This window comes from Podarcis erhardii, assembly GCF_964252035.2.
Source record: "Podarcis erhardii genome assembly, chromosome: 5".
Taxonomy (NCBI): Eukaryota; Metazoa; Chordata; class Lepidosauria; order Squamata; family Lacertidae; genus Podarcis; species Podarcis erhardii.
In genome coordinates, this window is record NC_138509.1 from 59,695,206 (window position 1) to 59,714,242 (window position 19,037).

The following is a 19,037-nucleotide window of genomic DNA, read 5'->3' on the forward strand; positions in this document are numbered from 1 at the left end:
TGGTGAAGGACAGTGAATAAGATTTCTGATGTGTGTGTGTATATGGTCAGATATCTTTTCTGCATGTTAACTGCATGTCAATGCTTTCCTAATCAGATGCTTGAAAGGTCTGTTAATAATTTTTGTAATTATGGGTGCATATTTTGCAATAGTTGCCTTAGCAAACATTAACATGGAAAGCTCAAGATGCACAAATTCAGTTTTAAAATTATACTTTGGCTGCTGCAGGATGAGACTGTATACAGACTCTGTACTCTGCATACAGAACACATTTTCACAAATGAGAGTAGCCCTACTCTTCAGTTCATGATGTTTGCACATTTTTTTGAAATCCACCCACTCATTTCGCAGAAGTAGAATAGAACAGCCTGTACACTTGTATAGGTCTGGTTTTGGTGACCCCTAGTGGTGCTCATGCGGGAAGACAAAGCCATACAAGAGAATGTCAAATGAAATGATAGTCTATCTAATCTATCTATCTTATATATAAAACTTAGCACATTAGTGATTGCATCCTGCATTCAGAATGGGGTCAAACACATACCATTTTCTGGGTTTGCATTGTGTGTTCCTGGTCAGCGATAGCTGCTGCACAACAACGAGATGCTATAGTCTCCCTCCCCCAGTTAAAAGGAATTTCTAATGTATCCGTTCAGGATTTGTAGCAAAAAGCATGGGGTGGAATAAATCACACGGGCTATAAATGGAACGCTCAAGGTGATGGCCAAGCCTTATAACGAGAGCTTTGGATAACTTAGCACGTCCAGAAGCTTAACACTCCAGATCCCTCTTTTGCAGATCTAGAGAGAGAGAGAAATTCTCCCTATTTGAAGTTGACTCAGGCATACTAATCATGCCCCAGATCAGCATCGCCCCGTTTGCTATTAATCCCCCCACCCCTCGCTTTGAACCTGGTCCCGTTTTCAAACCAGAATAGTCTCAGGTCCTCCTTCCCCATTCTAACCAGTTTCTCTGCTGCTCCCTGCTGGTGAATTACAAAAGCATACAAACTCATACACACTATCGGGGTGCCAACTTGTATAAAATATTGGGGGAGGCCAGGTAAGTCTCACCCCGCATAATCAATCACATGACGCAGTACACGCACACTATTTGAATGGCAATGCCCATCAACAGGGGGGCGCCTGCCCCTCAAATATTTTGAGGGCCACTAGGAGTTGGCTCCTATGCACACTATACATTTATCCCCAAAGTAGTTAACCCATCACAATACACTCCACCATCAACAAAGTACAGTTCCCAAGATTCTTCGCCGGCGGGACGTAGGGGGTGTGTGAATCGTGCTTTAAATGTAACCCCAGCCAGATCCATCTCAGAGTTGCAGCGGGAAACGGCTGGCTAATACAGTATTCTTCCCAGACTAGCAAATTTAACTGCTGACCCGCATTACCCCCTACAAAGATGCATCCCTCGGCTATGCCTTCCTATTCCCTGTAGCCCCAACATAAGGAAGAGTAGAGTAGGTCTTCCTCGCCTCCGCAATAGCTCTTAACTATCCATATACAAAAGAAAGTTATTCTCCGGCTACAAAATGCCCGAATTTGCATTGGAACTCTAGGGGCGCAACTGCGCTTAGAACTGAATTTTACGATAAATGTCATGGGGCAGCAGCAGGTGTTCTCCACCTCGTACGCCTAAGGTGGTAAGAGAGACTTCAAGCTTTTTCTACCTCGGGTCTTATTGCGTGTGGAAAATGCATTTTATTTTATTTTATTTTTTTTGAAGTCTGCAAACATCGTACAAGCTGAAGTGTTTTTTTTACAGGGGATTTTTGGCGGGAAATGCAAACCAACATAGGCACCACCTCTGCAATCTTAACAGTGGACTGCAATACCACAACCCCTCCCTAAACCAGCGACGTAAGCTGTGCTGATATTGTCAGTGCCAGTAAGAGAAAATAAAAAAACCCGCTTACTGTTAGTTTGTTTATGGCCAAATAAAAAGTAATAGGGTTTCAGAATAATATAGTAACAGCATACCAAATTACAATCTTGGTTCACTAAATATCAGATGCTATTTAAATATCCTAATCATTACCAAAGAGTGAGAAGCTGGAGGAATCCCTCCCTGTTAATATATTCCAATAAGGGAAACAAATCGGCTATTTTTTAATATTTGCAAAAAACTTTTTAAAAACATCTTTTCATAGGTTATCCCTGAGCTAGAGAATGAATTGCTGTCTGGTGCTAATTTCGTTTGTTGCTGCCTTTTGTTTGCTGTTTCCCAATCACAGCTACAGTAAAATTCAGCAAACAATTATCTACAAACTTCGGAGACTGCGCTTTCACTCCTCTCACTTCCTACTTCTATACGGATACACAGAAGCGGCTGAGACTGACGTACTTCTTTTGCGCCTATACGTCATGAACGTGCGACTGCCGTTTCTTAGCAACGGGGCGATGCGGCCGTTATGGCCGCCGCGCAGCCGATGCTCTCGTTGCTGCTCCTGTTGTCGGTCGTGGCGTCGGGGAAGGCGAAGCCCCGGGATGCAAACAGCACTCTGGAAGCAGAGGAAGCGCCCACGAATGAGACGAGCCCCAGTGAGGCGCCCATCAGTGAGGCGGCCGAAGTCGACAGGAAAGAGAGACTCGAACCCAGAGCTGGTGAGGGAGGGAGAGGCTGAGGGTGGTCCGGGGCATCGGGTGCCCTAAAGGCAATATGTGAATAACCCTCCGCCCCGCCCACCCCGTTTAGGCGATGCTTTACCGAGACCGTTTCTCAGTTCACAGCCTCTCCTTACCGCCTTCAGTTCTAACTCTTTCTCTGTCCCTCACAGGTGCTTCTTCGTCCATCTGCCCCTGTGATCTGCACCCAGGCTTCTGCGACCTCAACTGCTGCTGTGATTCAAGCTGTGGCTCAGATTGTAGCACCGGGGGCCCTGAATGTCCCTTCTCTTTTTGTCTTCCAGGCAGCACCAGGTGAAATGCATGGGCACAATTTTGTCTCCACAGTGTGTTAAGACATAGGGGTGGCCTGGGATCTGAGTAAGTCTGCTAGCTTCATTCAGCCAGGGTGCTTGGTGGTGGCAGTGGTCAGATCCATGAGTACCGTTTGGGTGGATAGGAGAGTTGCACACCTATGCTGGAGAATGCTGACAGGAGCAATAAACACATTAGTGAAAGAGTAAGAATGTAAGTTTTAGTATGTTCTGCCCTGAAGGTCTCTAAGTGTTGTCTAAGAAAAAGGCATGAGTATGTCCAACTTGTTTGTAGACAACTTGCAAGCAGAGTTACAGGGAAAGGTTAAGTGAGAGTACTCCTTTATCTTGTGTCCTATAAAGATGTGGGAAGGGGAAAGGCATCTTTTTCCGAGCTTTTCTTTTGAGGGCAGGCTAGTTGTTTAGAAGTAAAGCACATGTGTTGCATGTTTCAAATTGAAGCCATGGTATCTCTGGGTAACAAAATCTCAGGTAGCTGCGCTAGAAAAGACCTCTGCATGAGTGTTGAAGTTCCATCACCATTCAAGATAGATATTTGTCAGTGATGGTAGCACCCAGCTCACTTGGTCAACAGAGTACAGGATTGCTTATAGTTGCCTATAGGCAACTGCCAGGCAAATTCCAAGTCTCATGCCTGACAGCTTCAGCCAGTCACCCTGCTTGACCTCCTAAGCAGTGGCGGAGCTTCATGCTCTGGCACCGGGGGGCGGAGAGCAGGCAGGGGTGGGGCTGGCGCGTGTCCCAGGGGCGTGGCACGCTGCCTGTAGGGGCGGGGAACGCATCCTGGGGCATAACACCCAGTGCGGGTGGGTTGGCAGTCGCGATGGCACCCCACTGGGATCGCTCCCCCTGCACTCCTCTTCCTCCGCCAGTGCTCCCAAGCACTTCAAACCAGTAGCATAGATCAAATGATTGGGGGCGGGGAGGCAAACTGTGAGTGTGTCCAGAAACTACTATTGCTTAAAAATCTAATTAGGCAGTTCATTTTAAAGGAATTATTTTTAAAAGGGCGGGGGGGGGAGAGAGCAAGTATGCACAATCACAACAAAAATAAAATACTAAAGCAAAATAATGGTCTAACTAATCCTATACTAGGCAAACTTAACATAGTAAAATTTACCCTTATGGTGCCTTCTGATATTGATAGCCTCTCAAGTTGGTTACATGATGGATGACAAACTAATGCAGGGACCATATCAATATGCACTGTGTCTTATATTCGGGTGGTTTTGAGTGACAGATTGCTAGGTCACCCAATCACAGAATAGGCCAGTGCTTCAGAAAATATATTATTGAGTTGTGTTTGCTTAAATAACACTCCTGTGGTGTGCTTTTGTTTTCTCATTAGGGCTGTGAGTCAGGTGTGCTTGGAAAAATCCACAGTTTTCCAGAATAACACCCCTTACCGTACTGATGTCCTTCCTGGTCCTGGTGGATGTGTATTGCTGTTCTGTGTGGAGCTAAATGATCGTAAGTTTCGATCAGTATTTAGGCTGCTATTCTGTTTGGTCAAGGCTCTTCTCTGAAGCTGATTTTAAAAATAGAAGTGCAGATTGTTCTTGCTAATTTGCATTTATACAGGGCAGATAATGAACTGTTCATTTGTATATATTTTCCTTTTAGAGCAAGGAAAGAGGTTTGCTTCATAAAAGCTGGTGACATCCTGTTGCCAACTCTACCCACTTTGTTTCTGAACTGTCTACAATTCCCTTACTAATATCAAAGTTGTGATTTTGTATACTCTTTGATGTTCCACAGAGTGTGACACAAGGTGCTGTCTTCATTTATGTACTCCCCAAGAGCCTTTTGCATGATTTTTTTCATTATTCTGAGGAGCAGAGCACCCCAGTGTTTGTGCATTGTACACCCAGTGCAATGCGTAAAAGGGAGCATCCTGTAGTAGCAAAGCAAGAAAATATTGTACTGGGATAATAAAACCTCTAATCCTGACGTCTGTTGAGATTGCAGTCATTCAGTATTTTTGTGCCCTCTAGCAGAGAGTGGAGAAAAAAACTTTAACAAGCACCAAGTCCTATAGCTTGCCTTGAAAAATTCTTCCCTCTAGAAGGAGTTCAGATCTGCAAAGGGGAATGAGATTTCATTTTAACACTGTGATGTTTTGGTTGGACGTATCCCCTCTCTCTCTCCCCCCCCCCATTCTACATTTAGCAAAGCTGAACTATTTACAGCAGCCACAGGTGGTTACAAAAGTCAACTTTCCAGCACTTTCAGCGCAATATGGAGGGTCTTCTTTCAACTTGCCTGATCAAGTTCTGTCATCACCATCTGCCTTTTACCGGGTGAGTTAGCCTCTAGTTATCAAGGATTTTCTCTTGAGGTTTTCGTGATGAGAAGGCTGCTTCTAGAAAATCTAGACAGAAGAGGTCAGGGTTAAGTTTTCTTTTTCAATCTCCATACTTCCTCTATGGATGAAGCCTTCCTAGTAACTTACAATAAGGTTCCAGGTTCAGTTCTCAGCATATCTGGTTAGGGCTGGGAGAGGCTTCTTCCTGAAACTGTCTATGTAGACAATACTGAACTAGCTGGACCAGTTGATTCATTCAGTATAAGGTAGCTTCCTGTGTTCCTAAGTTTACAGTGGTACCTTGGGTTATGAACTTAATTTGTTCCAGTGGTCCGTTCTTAACCCGAAACTGTTCTTAACCTGAGGTACCACTTTAGCTAATGGGGCCTCCCACTGCTGTTGCGTTGCCATTGCACAATTTCTGTTCTCATCCTGGGGCAAAGTTCGCAACCTGGAGCAACTACTTCCGGGTTAGTGGAGTTTGTAACCCAAAGCGTTTCGACCCAAGGTACCACTGTATTTAAATACTCATCCTCGTGCAGTAGAATAGATGATTATCATAGAATCATAGAGTTGGAAGAGACCACAAGGGCCATCGAGTCCAACCCCCTGTGTGTGATTTGCTCTGAGTGATTCCTTTTCAGCTCTGGATGGTATTATTTTGGGTAGTTTTTAATGTTTCATTTTGTTATTATATGTGTTGTAAGTGGCTCAGAGTGGCTGGGACAACCCAGCCAGATGAATGGGGTATAAATAATAAAATAATTCTTCTTCAGCTAAGCTCTACTCATGGTAGACCTACTGGCATTAATCAACAAAACTAAGTTAGGTTCATTCATTTCAGTGGGTCTACTCTGAATGAAACTTAGTTGAATAACACCCTCTGTTTTCATTTCAGGTGGGAGATCCTATACAGACTTACTTTGCTGCATCATCTGTATTAAGTATACTCAAACAACCAGTGGGCATCGGAACCAGCCAACTTTGCATTGATGAGAATCCTGCTGGTGAGCATGGGAACTTCAGCAAAGTCCTGACATCTGGTAGTTGAGCTCCACAAACTTCGTTGGAGTTTAGTGTTGAGTAATTGTTTTTAGCAGCTAATGAGTTTTTGGCTTCCTGCTGTACAATGGCAAATAATAAAGGAGTTCCTCTCTTTTTTGCTGCCTGGGGTGGTGGTGGTGGTAGAGAGGGAGTTGGCAATAGAGTGCACAGTGCATAACAACATTTTTGTTTCAACCTGTGATATGATCTGCTTTCCAACACAATATGCAACTTAATATTTTGAAACAGCCTTTCAGTTTTGCCAGCAGCATTTAAAATACTTATTTCTCCTGTAGTAAAGAAGCAGGTAATACAGTCTAAGATGGGCAAGATGGGTTCCAGAGGCAGTGACTAAAGGGTCAAAGTCTGGCAACATAATCCCAGGCAGTGGGTCAAACCAGGCTACAGCAAAAGTGTAGCTAGTTGAGGTCTTCTTTGCTGAGGCAAGTTGCTCTGGACTGAGTTGCTGATGAACAGGTTAGGCTAGGGCTTTATAGGTCTCAGTGGACAGGAATTTGTGCTTGTGATCCACTGACGGAGTACTTAACTGGGCTTGGCCCTACAACCCAGGCAATGCCTTGGAAGTACAGTGCTCAGTCTGTCAGACTTGCAGTTAATACAGTGTGTTGGTGGCATAGCCAGGTAATAAGACGTTGGAGCCTGGCTCTTGGGAGTTCTTAATTTAAAACATACACACACCATGGCATGTTACAGGTTGGATTGCCCAGTTGACTGCATTTGTGGATTCCTGTGCATTAGGATGACATTTACTGCTTGTCCCTACCCCCTTATGTGACTTGTTAATTACTTAGGTTTCCTGGAGAGCAAAAACACAAGCTGCATTCGGATCCTTACTGACTTAACAAGCAGCTGCACCACTGACCCTGCACTGGATGCAGCTTCATACTACCGTGGCTTCAGTGTGCTGAAGGTAACTCTTTATTTTGCTATTTTGGTATAGTATTGGTTATATTTCGTAATTCAAGTATGTTTCCACATTTCCTAAGCACATTTGAGTCTTCTGCTTCCTTGCCAAATGAAGAATAGGTTTAAAAATATTTCTTTTTATTGTCAAATACCTTGAAATATTGGGGAAACAATTGATATTTCTGTTGGCCTACTACAGACATAAAGAGTATTTGGGGCCTACAAATTAAGAGATTTTTCCTAAATAATGTCCAGCAAAATTAAGAACCCCCACCTTAAAAAAAAGCAACTGGAAACAAAAGCAAAACAATGGGATTTACAAGAAAGAGGTTTATTGATCCAACACATTTTTAACTCTACTTCAGGGAAATTCAGATGTGCTACCTTTTTTATTTCTTATGCTAAAAAATAGATGAGGTAGCACATCTGAATTTTGAATTACTATTCTCTGAATTTCCCTGAAGAAGAACCAGCAGGGTTCAAAATTTGTTGGATGAATAAACCTTTTTCTTGCCTATTCCTAAATAATGCCTCATCCCCAATAGATTAAAAAAACACTGCAAAGAAGACAAGACTGTAAGATTGGGATCAAAGGTTTGTAAATCATTATCTTGTGCAGACACTAAAGTATAGCTGGCTTTTCATTTTTCAGGTCCCAGTCAACATGACTATTTTCCAACCCATACAGGTGAGATTTTAGTTTGTTTTTGCCTAGTGATAATTTTGAAACATAGTCTAGAAAATGGACTGGAAATTGTGGATCTAGCTATACACAAAGAAATAAGTGTTGTAAAGATGTTAGTTTATTTGTATATGGTCTCAAGGGAATGCTTAATAGCAGAATAGTTGTGAGGATTATTTTTTGTAAAGTGGGTTGGAAGTTTCAAATGCCCCTGGTCTAAGATGACTGTGGATAGATTATGTGGGTGAAGATAAATATGATATGAGAACTGAAAATATCTTTCGTGTCTCCAGGTCAACATCACCCCTGTTTCAGAGCCTGCATCTCCTTCACTAAGTGGTAGCACGTGCCACAATGTTGTTTCTGAGGTATCATTAGTTCTTCAAGTGCTGTCCTTATTAGTAGAGGTGTGGGGAGGTAACCGGAGGCCTAAGTTCATACCTTGTCTCTCTCTGACATGTATGTCATACTTTTAGGTGAGCTATGAGGTGGAGTTCAATGGGATTCATGGAATTCAGAAAGTATCCGTTCAATTCAAAGTTGCCAGTATATCTGGAAATCCAAGAGCCACACTGCAACAGCACTTTTCTCTTCATTTTGGGGTCAGTGTTTGTTCTTATATGCATTCTTGGACTGTGGGGAAAAGGGTTGGGCTGGGGCCCTTGTGTGCAACTGGACCCTTTGCTGTGTTATGAGCTCAATGAGAATGGAACCCAGAGTCAGTATTCTACTGTCATGGGCCTCAATGGTGGTGCTGTTGTGGAAGTGAGATGGCTACTCTGAAACACAAAAAGGGCTTGCAAATGTGGCTCCATATTTATTTCTTGGCTGTATGTGATCAAAGAAAGGATTGAGTTTGTGCTGCAGAACGATTGTGGTGGTGTAGAAGTCTAGGTTCTTCTCAAGGCTGTCAAAGTCTCAGGCTGCTGCACTGAAGAAGCATTTTCTAGGTCTGACAGCAAGTTGGAGAAGTCTCCATCCTGTTTATCAAAGTGATGCAAATTAATTTTGGAGCTAGGGAAAGGAAGCTATCAGTGCTTTGAAATGGCCTGCCAAACATTTCTAAATGGAGATAGGCCTTGCATACAATGAAAGGGGAAGGGTACAATGTTTTGGAAACTTCTTTTGTCTAGTTGGTTAACGCCAGCAGTTCTAATAAGATTCTGAGTTTTTAGTATTCAATCTGTACAGAATCTGTGCACTTTGTCTAGTACACTTTTAGCTTTGCCTGTAATCTTAGTATCTTTAATTCTGATCAGCTCTTCTTAATCTGTAATTCTGATCAGCACTTACACAAGCTGTGATGATGGAGTGGTAAACCGACTAGAAAGTATTTAAATTGGTTTTTTTCTCCTTCTATCTGCTAAATTTGTCTCTCACTTTGTGTACCTGTGAAGCAATCACATAAACAATAGAGTAAAGCAGATGAATAGGCAACCAATTGCTTAAACTCAGTTCCTGTAATACCAGTTATTTGTGTATACTGGTAAAAATTTTTTGATATGTCTGCCTGGTGACTTATTTTGGAGAGTGGAGTGCCATGGTAGATATGCCCATAGTCTGAGTCCATGTGACTGATAAGAGTCACGAAGACAGTGCAGAGGAGATAAGAGTATGAATTTCTGGGCAAACTATACTCTCTTTCCCTCTGCATCAAACACAAACTAATCATCCTCATTCTTTGCCTTTCCTTGCCACTTTTTCTCTTCTGCCTGTGTCAGTAATTCTCCAATTGCTTAGAGAATGAAAGATGTGCCACAGATGCTGACTTTGCATATTTATTCCTTGTCTAAAAGACATGTAGCCTTTCTATAAATCACACACACATATAAAAAGAAATAATGCTGCAAGTTGCTCATCTATTAACTTTGACGTAATCATGACAAAAGCAGAACACGATGGCAACATAATTTCTTCTCTTGCTTTCACTAGCGAAGAGACTTCTTGCAAATCTCTGCAAAACTGCTTCCACTGTTGTCCTTCAAATTGCTGCTTACATTTCTTGTTGCCTTATAACATCACATGGGAGCAGCTGCATCATGCAAGGATTCCTGCCTGGTGTTTTAGCCAGTGTTCTTTTTTATTTCCATTTCATCCACATGTCTGACAGTGCCCCAAGATTATCTATAATCCATCACTGCGGTGTTGGGTCAGTGGATTCATGTATGGTACTTCAATGCACTATTATAGGATTTTAGTATGCCCCCTTCGTCTGGCATGGGTGGGCTCAGCTCCCACTTCTTTGGCATGTCAATTCTAACCATTAGGCCAGGTTTGAATTTTGTCTCTTACTAATTATTGTATTTCAAAGTATGTACAGATGATGGTATAATAAGGTTCATGTAATTTATTTTGTCTCTTGCAGAGCAGGAGCCCTTCTCTCACCAAACAGAGAAGTGGGAACCCTGGATATATTATAGGAGCACCACTGATAGTTTTGTATAATGGCACCCAGCAGCATGTATCCTTTCTGGCACTGTTTGATCTAGTACCAGGAGTGTACCCTTAGGTCTTAGATGATTGTAGAGCTGTATAGAGGATTTTGACCTCACCCACTGTTCTTCATATCGCTGCATATATTGATACGTATGTGAATGCCCTGTGAGAACCAATGCTCAGAATTAATGCTCTTGGTATTAGTAACCATCTCCCACTTTTAACTACAAATGAGAGCATCCTGCATTGCTATCTGCAATGTATTACTTGATCCGCTGGCCTCAGATTTTCTTAAAAAGCTGTAGGCTGATGTGATAATGTGTATATGCAATTATATACTTCTTTGTTTACTCCTGCACTTGGCTTTTCAATTGTTTTCAGGTCTATGCAACATCCTTTTGTTTCTAAGTTTTTGAATTCAATAGAAAGAACATGTGGGTGAGCCCAGCTGTTCAGTTAAGATGTTGCCATGAGCCAATTATGGGTTATAAACAGCCTGTGAATGGTTCTTGGAGATGAGGTGGTATTTTATATGTCCCACTATAATACCCAAGATGGAGCAACTGAGAATGCATTCTCTTGGCTGTTCATATGCTGCATTTAATCAGCCCCACAACTGGGGGGAAAATATTTTTATTTGGAGAATTGGCAAAAGTGTTGAGATGTTCATGTTTGGCTCCCTTTTCATCATTTAGGCTAAAGTAGTAATCATTTAGCATTTTATTATATTAAAACCAGTAGTCTTAAAATATTTCAGATTATTTATCAGTAGTTGATATTCTCCAAACCTGAGAATGAGTTAAAATGTAAACAAATGATTGTGTACGTATGTACACACCATATTGGAGTTGTGTACATATGTACACACTTGGAGTTGCTTTCTGTCCACAAGACCAAAGACAGTTTCTCTGGTTTCCATTGTATTCTAGTTTAGTTTCCTGACACACCTCTCCTCAGATAACCATTTTACAGAATCAAGTTGATGGACAATGCTCAGCAACTGAAAGGTATAAAGTACAGTTTAGAGAGAATGTGAGGACAAGTTGCCAGTTCAGGTAATATTCCTCAAATTCTCTTGAATGTTTACACTCTTTGTACAGACTTGTATAGACAGCCAAATTTTGTAAATCAGAGCTGACTGTTCACTGCTTAGCACATAAACTAAGGAACTTGGCAAGGGATAATTTTAACTTCTCACCAAATGTACCTCCATTGAAGAACTGATTTAGACAAGTTCCAGTTCAAGTAATTCCTGAGAAGTAATGTAAAGGTAATGTGTTTCTGAATGGTAGTTAAGTTTCACTGACATGAGACCAATGGATGCTCCCTGTTTTGTCTGATTTCCAGTGTACCCTTCAAGCTGGAGGAAGCAAACTGTAGCCATTTTCAAGAGACACTATACCAAGCCTTTGAGGGAGGATACAACTTAGGTGGTTTGGCCATAACTGGCAATGCTGACCCAAGCCGTCCAGGAGAGCGGACCAACATCTTCACCCAGGGGTGCAAAATACAGGTAATATGCAGAGAGACAGAGTAGCTAGCTTTGCATCTGACATCCTATTGTAAGCTTTGCCACAGCACCTGAAGGATGAAAGGGCAAGCATCTACCCTATAGAAGAAACTACCCTCTAACCGTGTCAAGCTGGAGCACATTGTGTTTTGCCAAGACCAGTGGCACATTCACAGGTCCCTACTGTATTCACATAGAACTTCCTTCAACTGGGCCATAAGTCTTTTGTCTCCTTTTGTTCCTCCCAATGAAAGGAGAGGTAGCTGCAGAAATATCATGTTCTGCATCCCCATGCAATTCTGACTACCTCTGAGATGTCACTCTCTTCATAAGAACACAAAAGAGCCTGTTAGATCAGGACAATGGCCCATCTAGTCCAGCATCCTCTTCTTACAGCAGCCAATCAGATAATAATAATAAAAATAAAATTTTATTTATATCCCGCCCTCCCCATCCGAAGCCGGGCTCAGAGCAGCTAGCAACAATAAAAGTAACACAGCATTCTAAAATCAATTCATTCTAAAATCAATTCAAAATCAAATTAATGGCAGCCACTGGGCTAGAGTTCTGTGAGGATTACAGAAAGGAGGGGGTCAGACTGTGCCTTGGCCAAAGGCCTGGTTGAACAGCTCTGTCTTGCAGGCCCTGTGGAAAGATGTCAAGTCCCACAGGGACTTGTGACAGAGTGTTCCACCAGATTGGGGCCACAGCTGAAAAAGCCCTGGCTCTGGTTGAGGCCAGCCTAACCTCCGTGGCCCAGGACCTCCAAGATGTTTTTGTTTGAAGACTGTAAGGTCCTCCGTGGGACATGCAAGCAGGATTCCAGCACAAGGGCACTCTCTTCTCCTGTGGTTTCCAGTAACTGGTGTTCAGAAGCATACTGCCTCCAACTGTTGAAGCAGTGTAGAGCCATCATGTTTTGCTCCATATTTGAGCACAAATTTAGCAGTAATTCTGAGCCTTCCCCTTTGCACTGCTGATTACTCAGCAGGAATACAGCTCTTTGGGAGTACAGTGGTGCCCCACAAGACGAACGCCTCGCAAGATGGAAAACCCGCTAGACGAAAGGGTTTTCCGTTTTGGAGGCGCTTCGCAAAACGAATTTCCCTATGGGCTTGCTTCGCAAGACGAAAATGTCTTGCGAGTTCTTGTGGGGGTTTTTCCCTTTCCCCCCCCCCCTTTTCCTAAGCCCTAAGCCGCTTATCAGCTGACCCGCTGATAAGCCGCTTATCAGCTGATCCGCTAGAAGCCGCTAAACCGCTAATAGCGCTAATCCACTAAGCTGTCAATGGGCTTGCTTCGCAAGACGAAAAAACCGCTATACGAAGAGCCTCACGGAACGGATTAATTTCGTCTTGCGAGGCACCACTGTACGCTTATTTAACTTAGAATTTCCCCTTTTCTTTCTAGGAGGGGCATTGTATGGTTCCCATTTCCCTGAAGATCCAAGTGATATGGGCCCACTTAGGCCTCCTGTCTAATCCGCAAGCTCAAATATTGGGAGCACGATACCATTATCTCTGCAAATCTCTGAAGGTCTGTCACAAATAATGTCTTAGGGCTGTTTTCTGTTTCTTTGGACCATTTCATATGTAATGCAAAGTATATGAGCTATAGTGAGTTCGCACATTTGACCTTTTTTGTGCACCAGAGAAGATTGAAAGCTACATTCGGTTTTAAACTAACCAGAGCTCACTGTTGCATCTTAACTCAGTGAATTCTGGTTTGTTTAAACTCCGAGTAGTTCAAACAAGCTAGGATTGAACAGTGGTTTATTCTCCTGATTTGTTCACTACCTAGTATTTGAACCTACCAGAGTTGCCCTACTTCAGGAACTTGCTTAGTTAAAAACTAGAAGCAGATGCTTCCTATAATCTTCTCTGATACATGCCAGAGGAGAAAGGAGAGCCCAAGACTTAATGTTGTTTGTACACATAAGGCTAAACCAGGGGCCAGATCTTTCTCTCCCTCCCCACTCCGCAGGCCAACTTTGACAATTGGGCAGGACCACCTAAAGCAAGAGGGTGACCAAGCAGGATTGAATACCCTATGCATCAACTTCTGCTTTGGGTAGTTCAGTCCTGCGTTCTGCAGGGATCAGCTGTACTAGTAGCTCATAGAATTGTAGAGTTGGTACCATTTGGCCTGCAGGCTGGAGGTTCCCCACCTCTCACTGAACCATAGTTTAGCAGTAAATCTGAACGAGCCCAATGAATTACAGTGGTACCTTGGTTCTCAGACTTAATCCATTTGGAAGTCCATTCCAAAACCAAGACACGCTTTCCGACTGAAAGTAATGCAAAACAGATTAATCCATTCCAGACTTTTAAAAACAACCCCTAAAGCAGCAATTTAACATTAATTTTACTATCTAACGAGCTCATTGATCCATAAAATGAAAGCAATAGTCAACGTACTGTACTATAAAATAAATAAGGCAGTATTGTAGATGATAAAAATTAAAATTATTTTTCTTTTCTTTCCTGCACTGATGATAGTCATTGTTTGGATGAGGGACTTTTATCCATTTCTGCAGTCACACAATCAGTCAATCAGTAGCTGAACTGGGTTCCACACAGCCACAGAAACAAATTAACTGGAAAAGCCTCAAAAACAAAAACGCAAAATAAATAGTAAAAACAAGAGTCCCAAACTTAATCTGTTCCGGAAGTCTGTTTGACTTCCGAAATGTTTGAAAACCAAGGTGCAGCTTCTGATTGGTTCAGGCGCCCCGGAAACAATATCTGACAGCCACATCGGACGTTTGGCTTCCGAAAAACGTTTGAAAACAGAACACTTACTTCCAGGTTTTTGACGTTTCGGAACCAAGGCGTTTGAGAACCAAGGTACCACTGTATTTCACTATTACTTATTAACTGTCTTGCAAGGTAAAGTAAAAATGATTGTAACTAAATGATTGTAAAAATGATTGTAAATAAATACTCATACTACTTAACCAGAATTTTAGGAAATATTAGGAGATCAGTGAAGAAGCCTGCTCCTGTCCACTAGAGTGTGAGGGAAGAACTATAGGAGTTGTATAGGATTAATCTGCTACATTGACAGAGAGTGCTGCAAGACAAGAGACTAGTTCTCTGTGTAGTGCAATACCACCTATTGCCACTGTAGAGCTCATAAGGGATGCCAGGTGTAGCCTCCAGCTCCTGTCCACAGCCAGAAGGAGGAGGCTAAACAGGTGATAGAATAATTTTAATAGCTGTGTATCGGAGGTCCAGTGGGTGGGGGGATGGTCTCTAGACTCCGTGTTCTTCACTTCTATGCCTGTTCGTGCATCAGAAAGAAAGGACAGGTTTGCAGCTGTCAGTGGTAAGGTGGAAGGGGAGCTGGTGGTGGGAAATAATAGCTATAGAAATGGATATCACTTTTCTTTTCAGTTCCATTTGCTGTAGAGTAGTCCCGGTCTCCTATTTTGAGAGACAGCAAGGACAAACATGTCATGTCGCAAGCCCAAGACAAATGTCTCAGGCTTCCCTTTCATGTTCAGGGAACAGCTCTGAATTACGATGGACTAGTGTAAGAGGCCTGTGGAGCAATTTGCTGTGAGGTAGGAACAAAGCAAGGCTCTGTACATTCTAAAATGATAGTTTTGTTTTTCTCCTAGTCCATTGGCAACATGGTGAACATGTTGCCTTTGACAACCACAGTTGCCTTCACGGATGCTACTAAATGGCCAGAGCCACCCCGCGGTCAGCCCAGAGCCTATTGGAAGCTTCCATTTGATTTCTTCTTCCCCTTTAAAGTGGCATTGAGTGGAGCTGGGAGCAGCTCAGGCAACCTACCTGGTACTCTGCTGGTGACATTAACATTTTGTAAATTACTTGTCTCATGAACGTCTTTTTTATAAGAAGAACAAGATCTTCAAGAGCCATATTGGCATTGCTGTATTACATAGCATTGCTTGCTATGAAGTGACTGAATCAGAATGGATGCCCTCTTGGGGGAAAGTGTGTTTAAGAAACAGTCTCCTCCTAGTGGAGGGTATAGAGTGGAAACTCTGCGTCACATGACTGCGATGCTTGTAGTCAAGTCTAGGAACCTCTGTACATCACTATCTGGACTTGTGGTGACCTGTTGAAAACTTACCAGCCCATGGTGAGCTGATCAAATGCACATACCACACATGAATTTGGTATTCAGCTCATGAGGGTAAGTGCTAACAGTTGTGCCATACGTGACTTGCCATGCCTCTTTATAGATGTCTTTCTTTACTCCACAAGACCTCTGGCCATCAATCTAGTGAAGAAAGAGTTGGGACCCAAAGTGACATGGGCACTCTTCCTCCTCATTCTGAAGCTTTTGAGCCTCTTCTATGCAGCTCCTTACGTTCCCCAAAACCCTTGCCAGTGTGGAAGTGCTTGAGGACGATCTCAGGCTGCTTTAGATCTCAGTCAAGGAAAAAGCTCTCAGTCACAAACTCTGACATATTATTTCTTGAAGAAAACACTAGAAGTAGAAAGTTCTATAGCTTTCAGTCTGCTTTCCCTTGTCTGTTGTTAGGGGGAAACTTGGGACACTTGATAACGCACAACTTTGTAAATGAAACTATTTTATCTTTATGGATTGTCATTAAAAACTAGTATCATTCCTCTTTTCATGATAAAACAATCACGCCTTACATGACTCACCTCGATAATACCTGTCTCTTACCTTTATACTAACTATGGCTGGCTTTCCTAGAGGAGTCAAATTGGGACACGATTACTGAAAAAGAAATCTCTCCACAATCGCAGAGGATACAAAGCTGCACTGATGCTAAATGTCCTTTTATGTTATAGAACTTATGCACACTTGTTTATTAACTATGGGAGCTTGGGAAGTGGGCTTTAATTTTAGGAGTGTTGCAACTTATGTCCTACTGAAGAGTTCTTCCCTAATATATTACACTTTATTTTTATTTTTTTAATAATATTTATTAGAAATTTCCAATTACAACAAAATAAAAAGAACAAAACATCCCAATTTAAAATCTTATTTTCAATAACATCTTTCCAGGACTTCCCCTCCCCTCCCCCTCTTGTATTCCAATTCTTACAAATAAATTCAGCAAGTTCTTATCCCAGATTTTGAACTTATTATCATTAGCCCAATTTTAAAAATATTTTCCCATCCCCTAAAATCGACCTGTTCCCTTCCACGCGTTCCCCCCTTTAATATACAATACAAATTAAAATAATCAAATATAATTAATTAAGATAAAATTATAAAATATAATTAAGATAATCAAATATAATTTTACGCCCTTTGGATTCCAAATTTCCCTCCCCCCTTTCCCGGTTGCGTTCCCAATGTTCATCAACGTCTGATGTCTTCCTGGAGCTCCCACATCTATCTAGGCCATAGTCCTTTACCAGTCATCTTTAATTTCGAATGTCCAATCTTGGAAGGAGTCTATCTCAAAAAGGCCCATTTCTTCCATCCAGATTTTTATATTTAGGAGTAAAAACTCCAATTTTATTTCTTTAGACCTTTCAAATCTGGATGTCCCAAATGTTCCCACTTCCAACTTTATCCAATTCTTGTTGTTCTTGTTGTTCTTGTTGATCTCTCTCCTTTTTTTTTTTTTCCTGCTCTCCTGCACAAATGTTCTAATTCCAAAAACTTCTAATTCCTCTGCAGAGGCTCTGTTATTCAGGAACAAAACATTATGCCAAGTCCCTTCCATTCTTCAATAGATAAATCTATTGTCTCCTTTAGTGTGTAGACCTCTGTAGACAAAATAGTGTTCCATTTCTGCAGTTTCCCAGGAGATAAAAAGTTCTATTCAAATTCCAAGCCAACAATACTTGTAATATCCCTCAGCTCCTCTAGATGGATTGCAATAACTCAATTCCCTTCCAGATCACGCCCACCAGTCAAAATAACTTGTTATTCCTTGTTTTAAACAATTTATATCCAATTTATAACAAATGTAACCGGCAAAGTCCTCGTAACAAAGTTCTCATTTTTGTTCTTCCGCTTTGACAGCTCTTTGACAGCTGTCAAAACCTCTCTTTCTCTTCTCCCGGCGCTCTCACAAATCGCTCCCAGGATTCCGGGGGGGGGGGGATTGCTTTTTAATTCAATTCCACTTTTCTCCTCCAGCTCAGTCTTATAATTTTCCATCGCGAAGTTAGTAACTTTGTCAAAATAGGGTTGCGCTCGATCTTAGTTGTCAAATCCTTTACTTTAACTCCTCTACGACAGGGGGGGGGGCTGACTTCCTTTTTGCGCCTCCCCTGCTCACTCCGAATTTTTTAAAAAATTTATCCCCCTTTTTAGTCCAGGTTCCAATTACTCACGGGTTATTCTTTTAAGTCCAAATTTTCAATAGAAGAAGTCAGCGCTCTCCGTCGAATGGCATGCGGCTTCGCTCGGCAGGGGAAGCGGAGGACTCAAAGCACCACCCCCCCCCCGTCATCCGTTCCGCAGCCTTTAAAAAGGCTCCTTCGCGGGTCGGGGGGGCGCAAAAGGTGCCAGCCGAGTCACCATGTCCATGGGTTTCAGCGCCCATGGTTTTTGAGGGTCCCCGCGTCGCCGGCGCGGTAGGACCCAGCCCCTGCCGAGCAGGCTCCCTCCGGAGCTCGGAGGGAGTCCGCCATTCGGCGATGGCGCCAACCCGGAAGTCCCTAATATATTACACTTTAACCAACAGCCTTAATAAACAAAGCCAGTGTATAAAAAAATTAAGTATTTTGTGGGGGCATCTTGTTATAATTACTCTGCCTGTCTGCATCTGATGTGGGACAAGTATAATTTCTGTTCTGCTTTATTGCTTCACAGCATATGGGGCTGTTTAACAGATTTCAGTAATGATACCTTTCATGTCCAAGTAATTGGTGTAGGCCTGTTCTAACATAGTTGCTTTTTAGCATTTCCCTGCAATACAATAGAACTATAGCTTCTTCCAGAATCTGGAAAAATGTATAATACCTATTTGTTATCAAATAACAATAATCTCTTTTCTTTTCTTTTTTAAAACACCCTGTGAGTGCAATTTTTATACATTTCTGCTCAGAAGTAAGTCCCATGAAGTTCTATGGTTCTTACTCTCAGGGTCAATAGTTGTAAAATTAAAGCCTAAATAAAGGATGCCTATGAGAGGTAGAGGGACCCATTGTCATGGGATAATGTATTGCCTTTACAGTATACATCTCAAATCTTCTAATTTCAGGTA

The 19,037-nt window shown here is 42.2% G+C and overlaps 1 protein-coding gene across 2 annotated transcripts; it reads left to right on the forward strand.

Moving 5' to 3' along the window:
• The first annotated feature begins 2,395 nt into the window (after positions 1–2,395).
• Positions 2,396–16,468, forward strand: TCTN3 (tectonic family member 3). 2 transcript variants are annotated; one of them, XM_081863105.1, is made up of 14 exons: positions 2,397–2,624; positions 2,798–2,939; positions 4,308–4,429; positions 5,129–5,259; positions 6,163–6,271; positions 7,121–7,239; positions 7,888–7,923; positions 8,211–8,285; positions 8,394–8,519; positions 10,283–10,378; positions 11,311–11,408; positions 11,701–11,866; positions 13,274–13,399; positions 15,486–16,468. In XM_081863105.1, the coding sequence occupies exons 1-14, from the start codon at positions 2,432–2,434 to the stop codon at positions 15,711–15,713; spliced, it is 1,767 nt and encodes a 588-aa protein (XP_081719231.1). In that variant the 5' UTR covers positions 2,397–2,431; the 3' UTR covers positions 15,714–16,468. The 2 variants fall into 2 exon arrangements, with proteins under 2 accessions (XP_081719232.1, XP_081719231.1); XM_081863106.1 differs by lacking the exons at positions 8,211–8,285; positions 8,394–8,519 and having other exon boundaries at positions 2,396–2,624.
• The last annotated feature ends 2,569 nt before the right edge of the window (positions 16,469–19,037 follow it).

What these genes read in the sequence shown, in the direction of transcription:
- TCTN3 (XM_081863105.1), top strand. Translation starts at nt 2,432, where the DNA reads ATGGCCGCCGCGCAGCCGATGCTCTCGTTGCTGCTCCTGTTGTCGGTC. An exon ending in TGTCTTCCAGGCAGCACCAG is followed by an intron (nt 2,940 to 4,307) that starts GTGAAATGCATG and finishes TTTTCTCATTAG; the next exon opens with GGCTGTGAGTCAGGTGTGCT. An exon ending in GTGGCTTCAGTGTGCTGAAG is followed by an intron (nt 7,240 to 7,887) that starts GTAACTCTTTAT and finishes TTCATTTTTCAG; the next exon opens with GTCCCAGTCAACATGACTAT.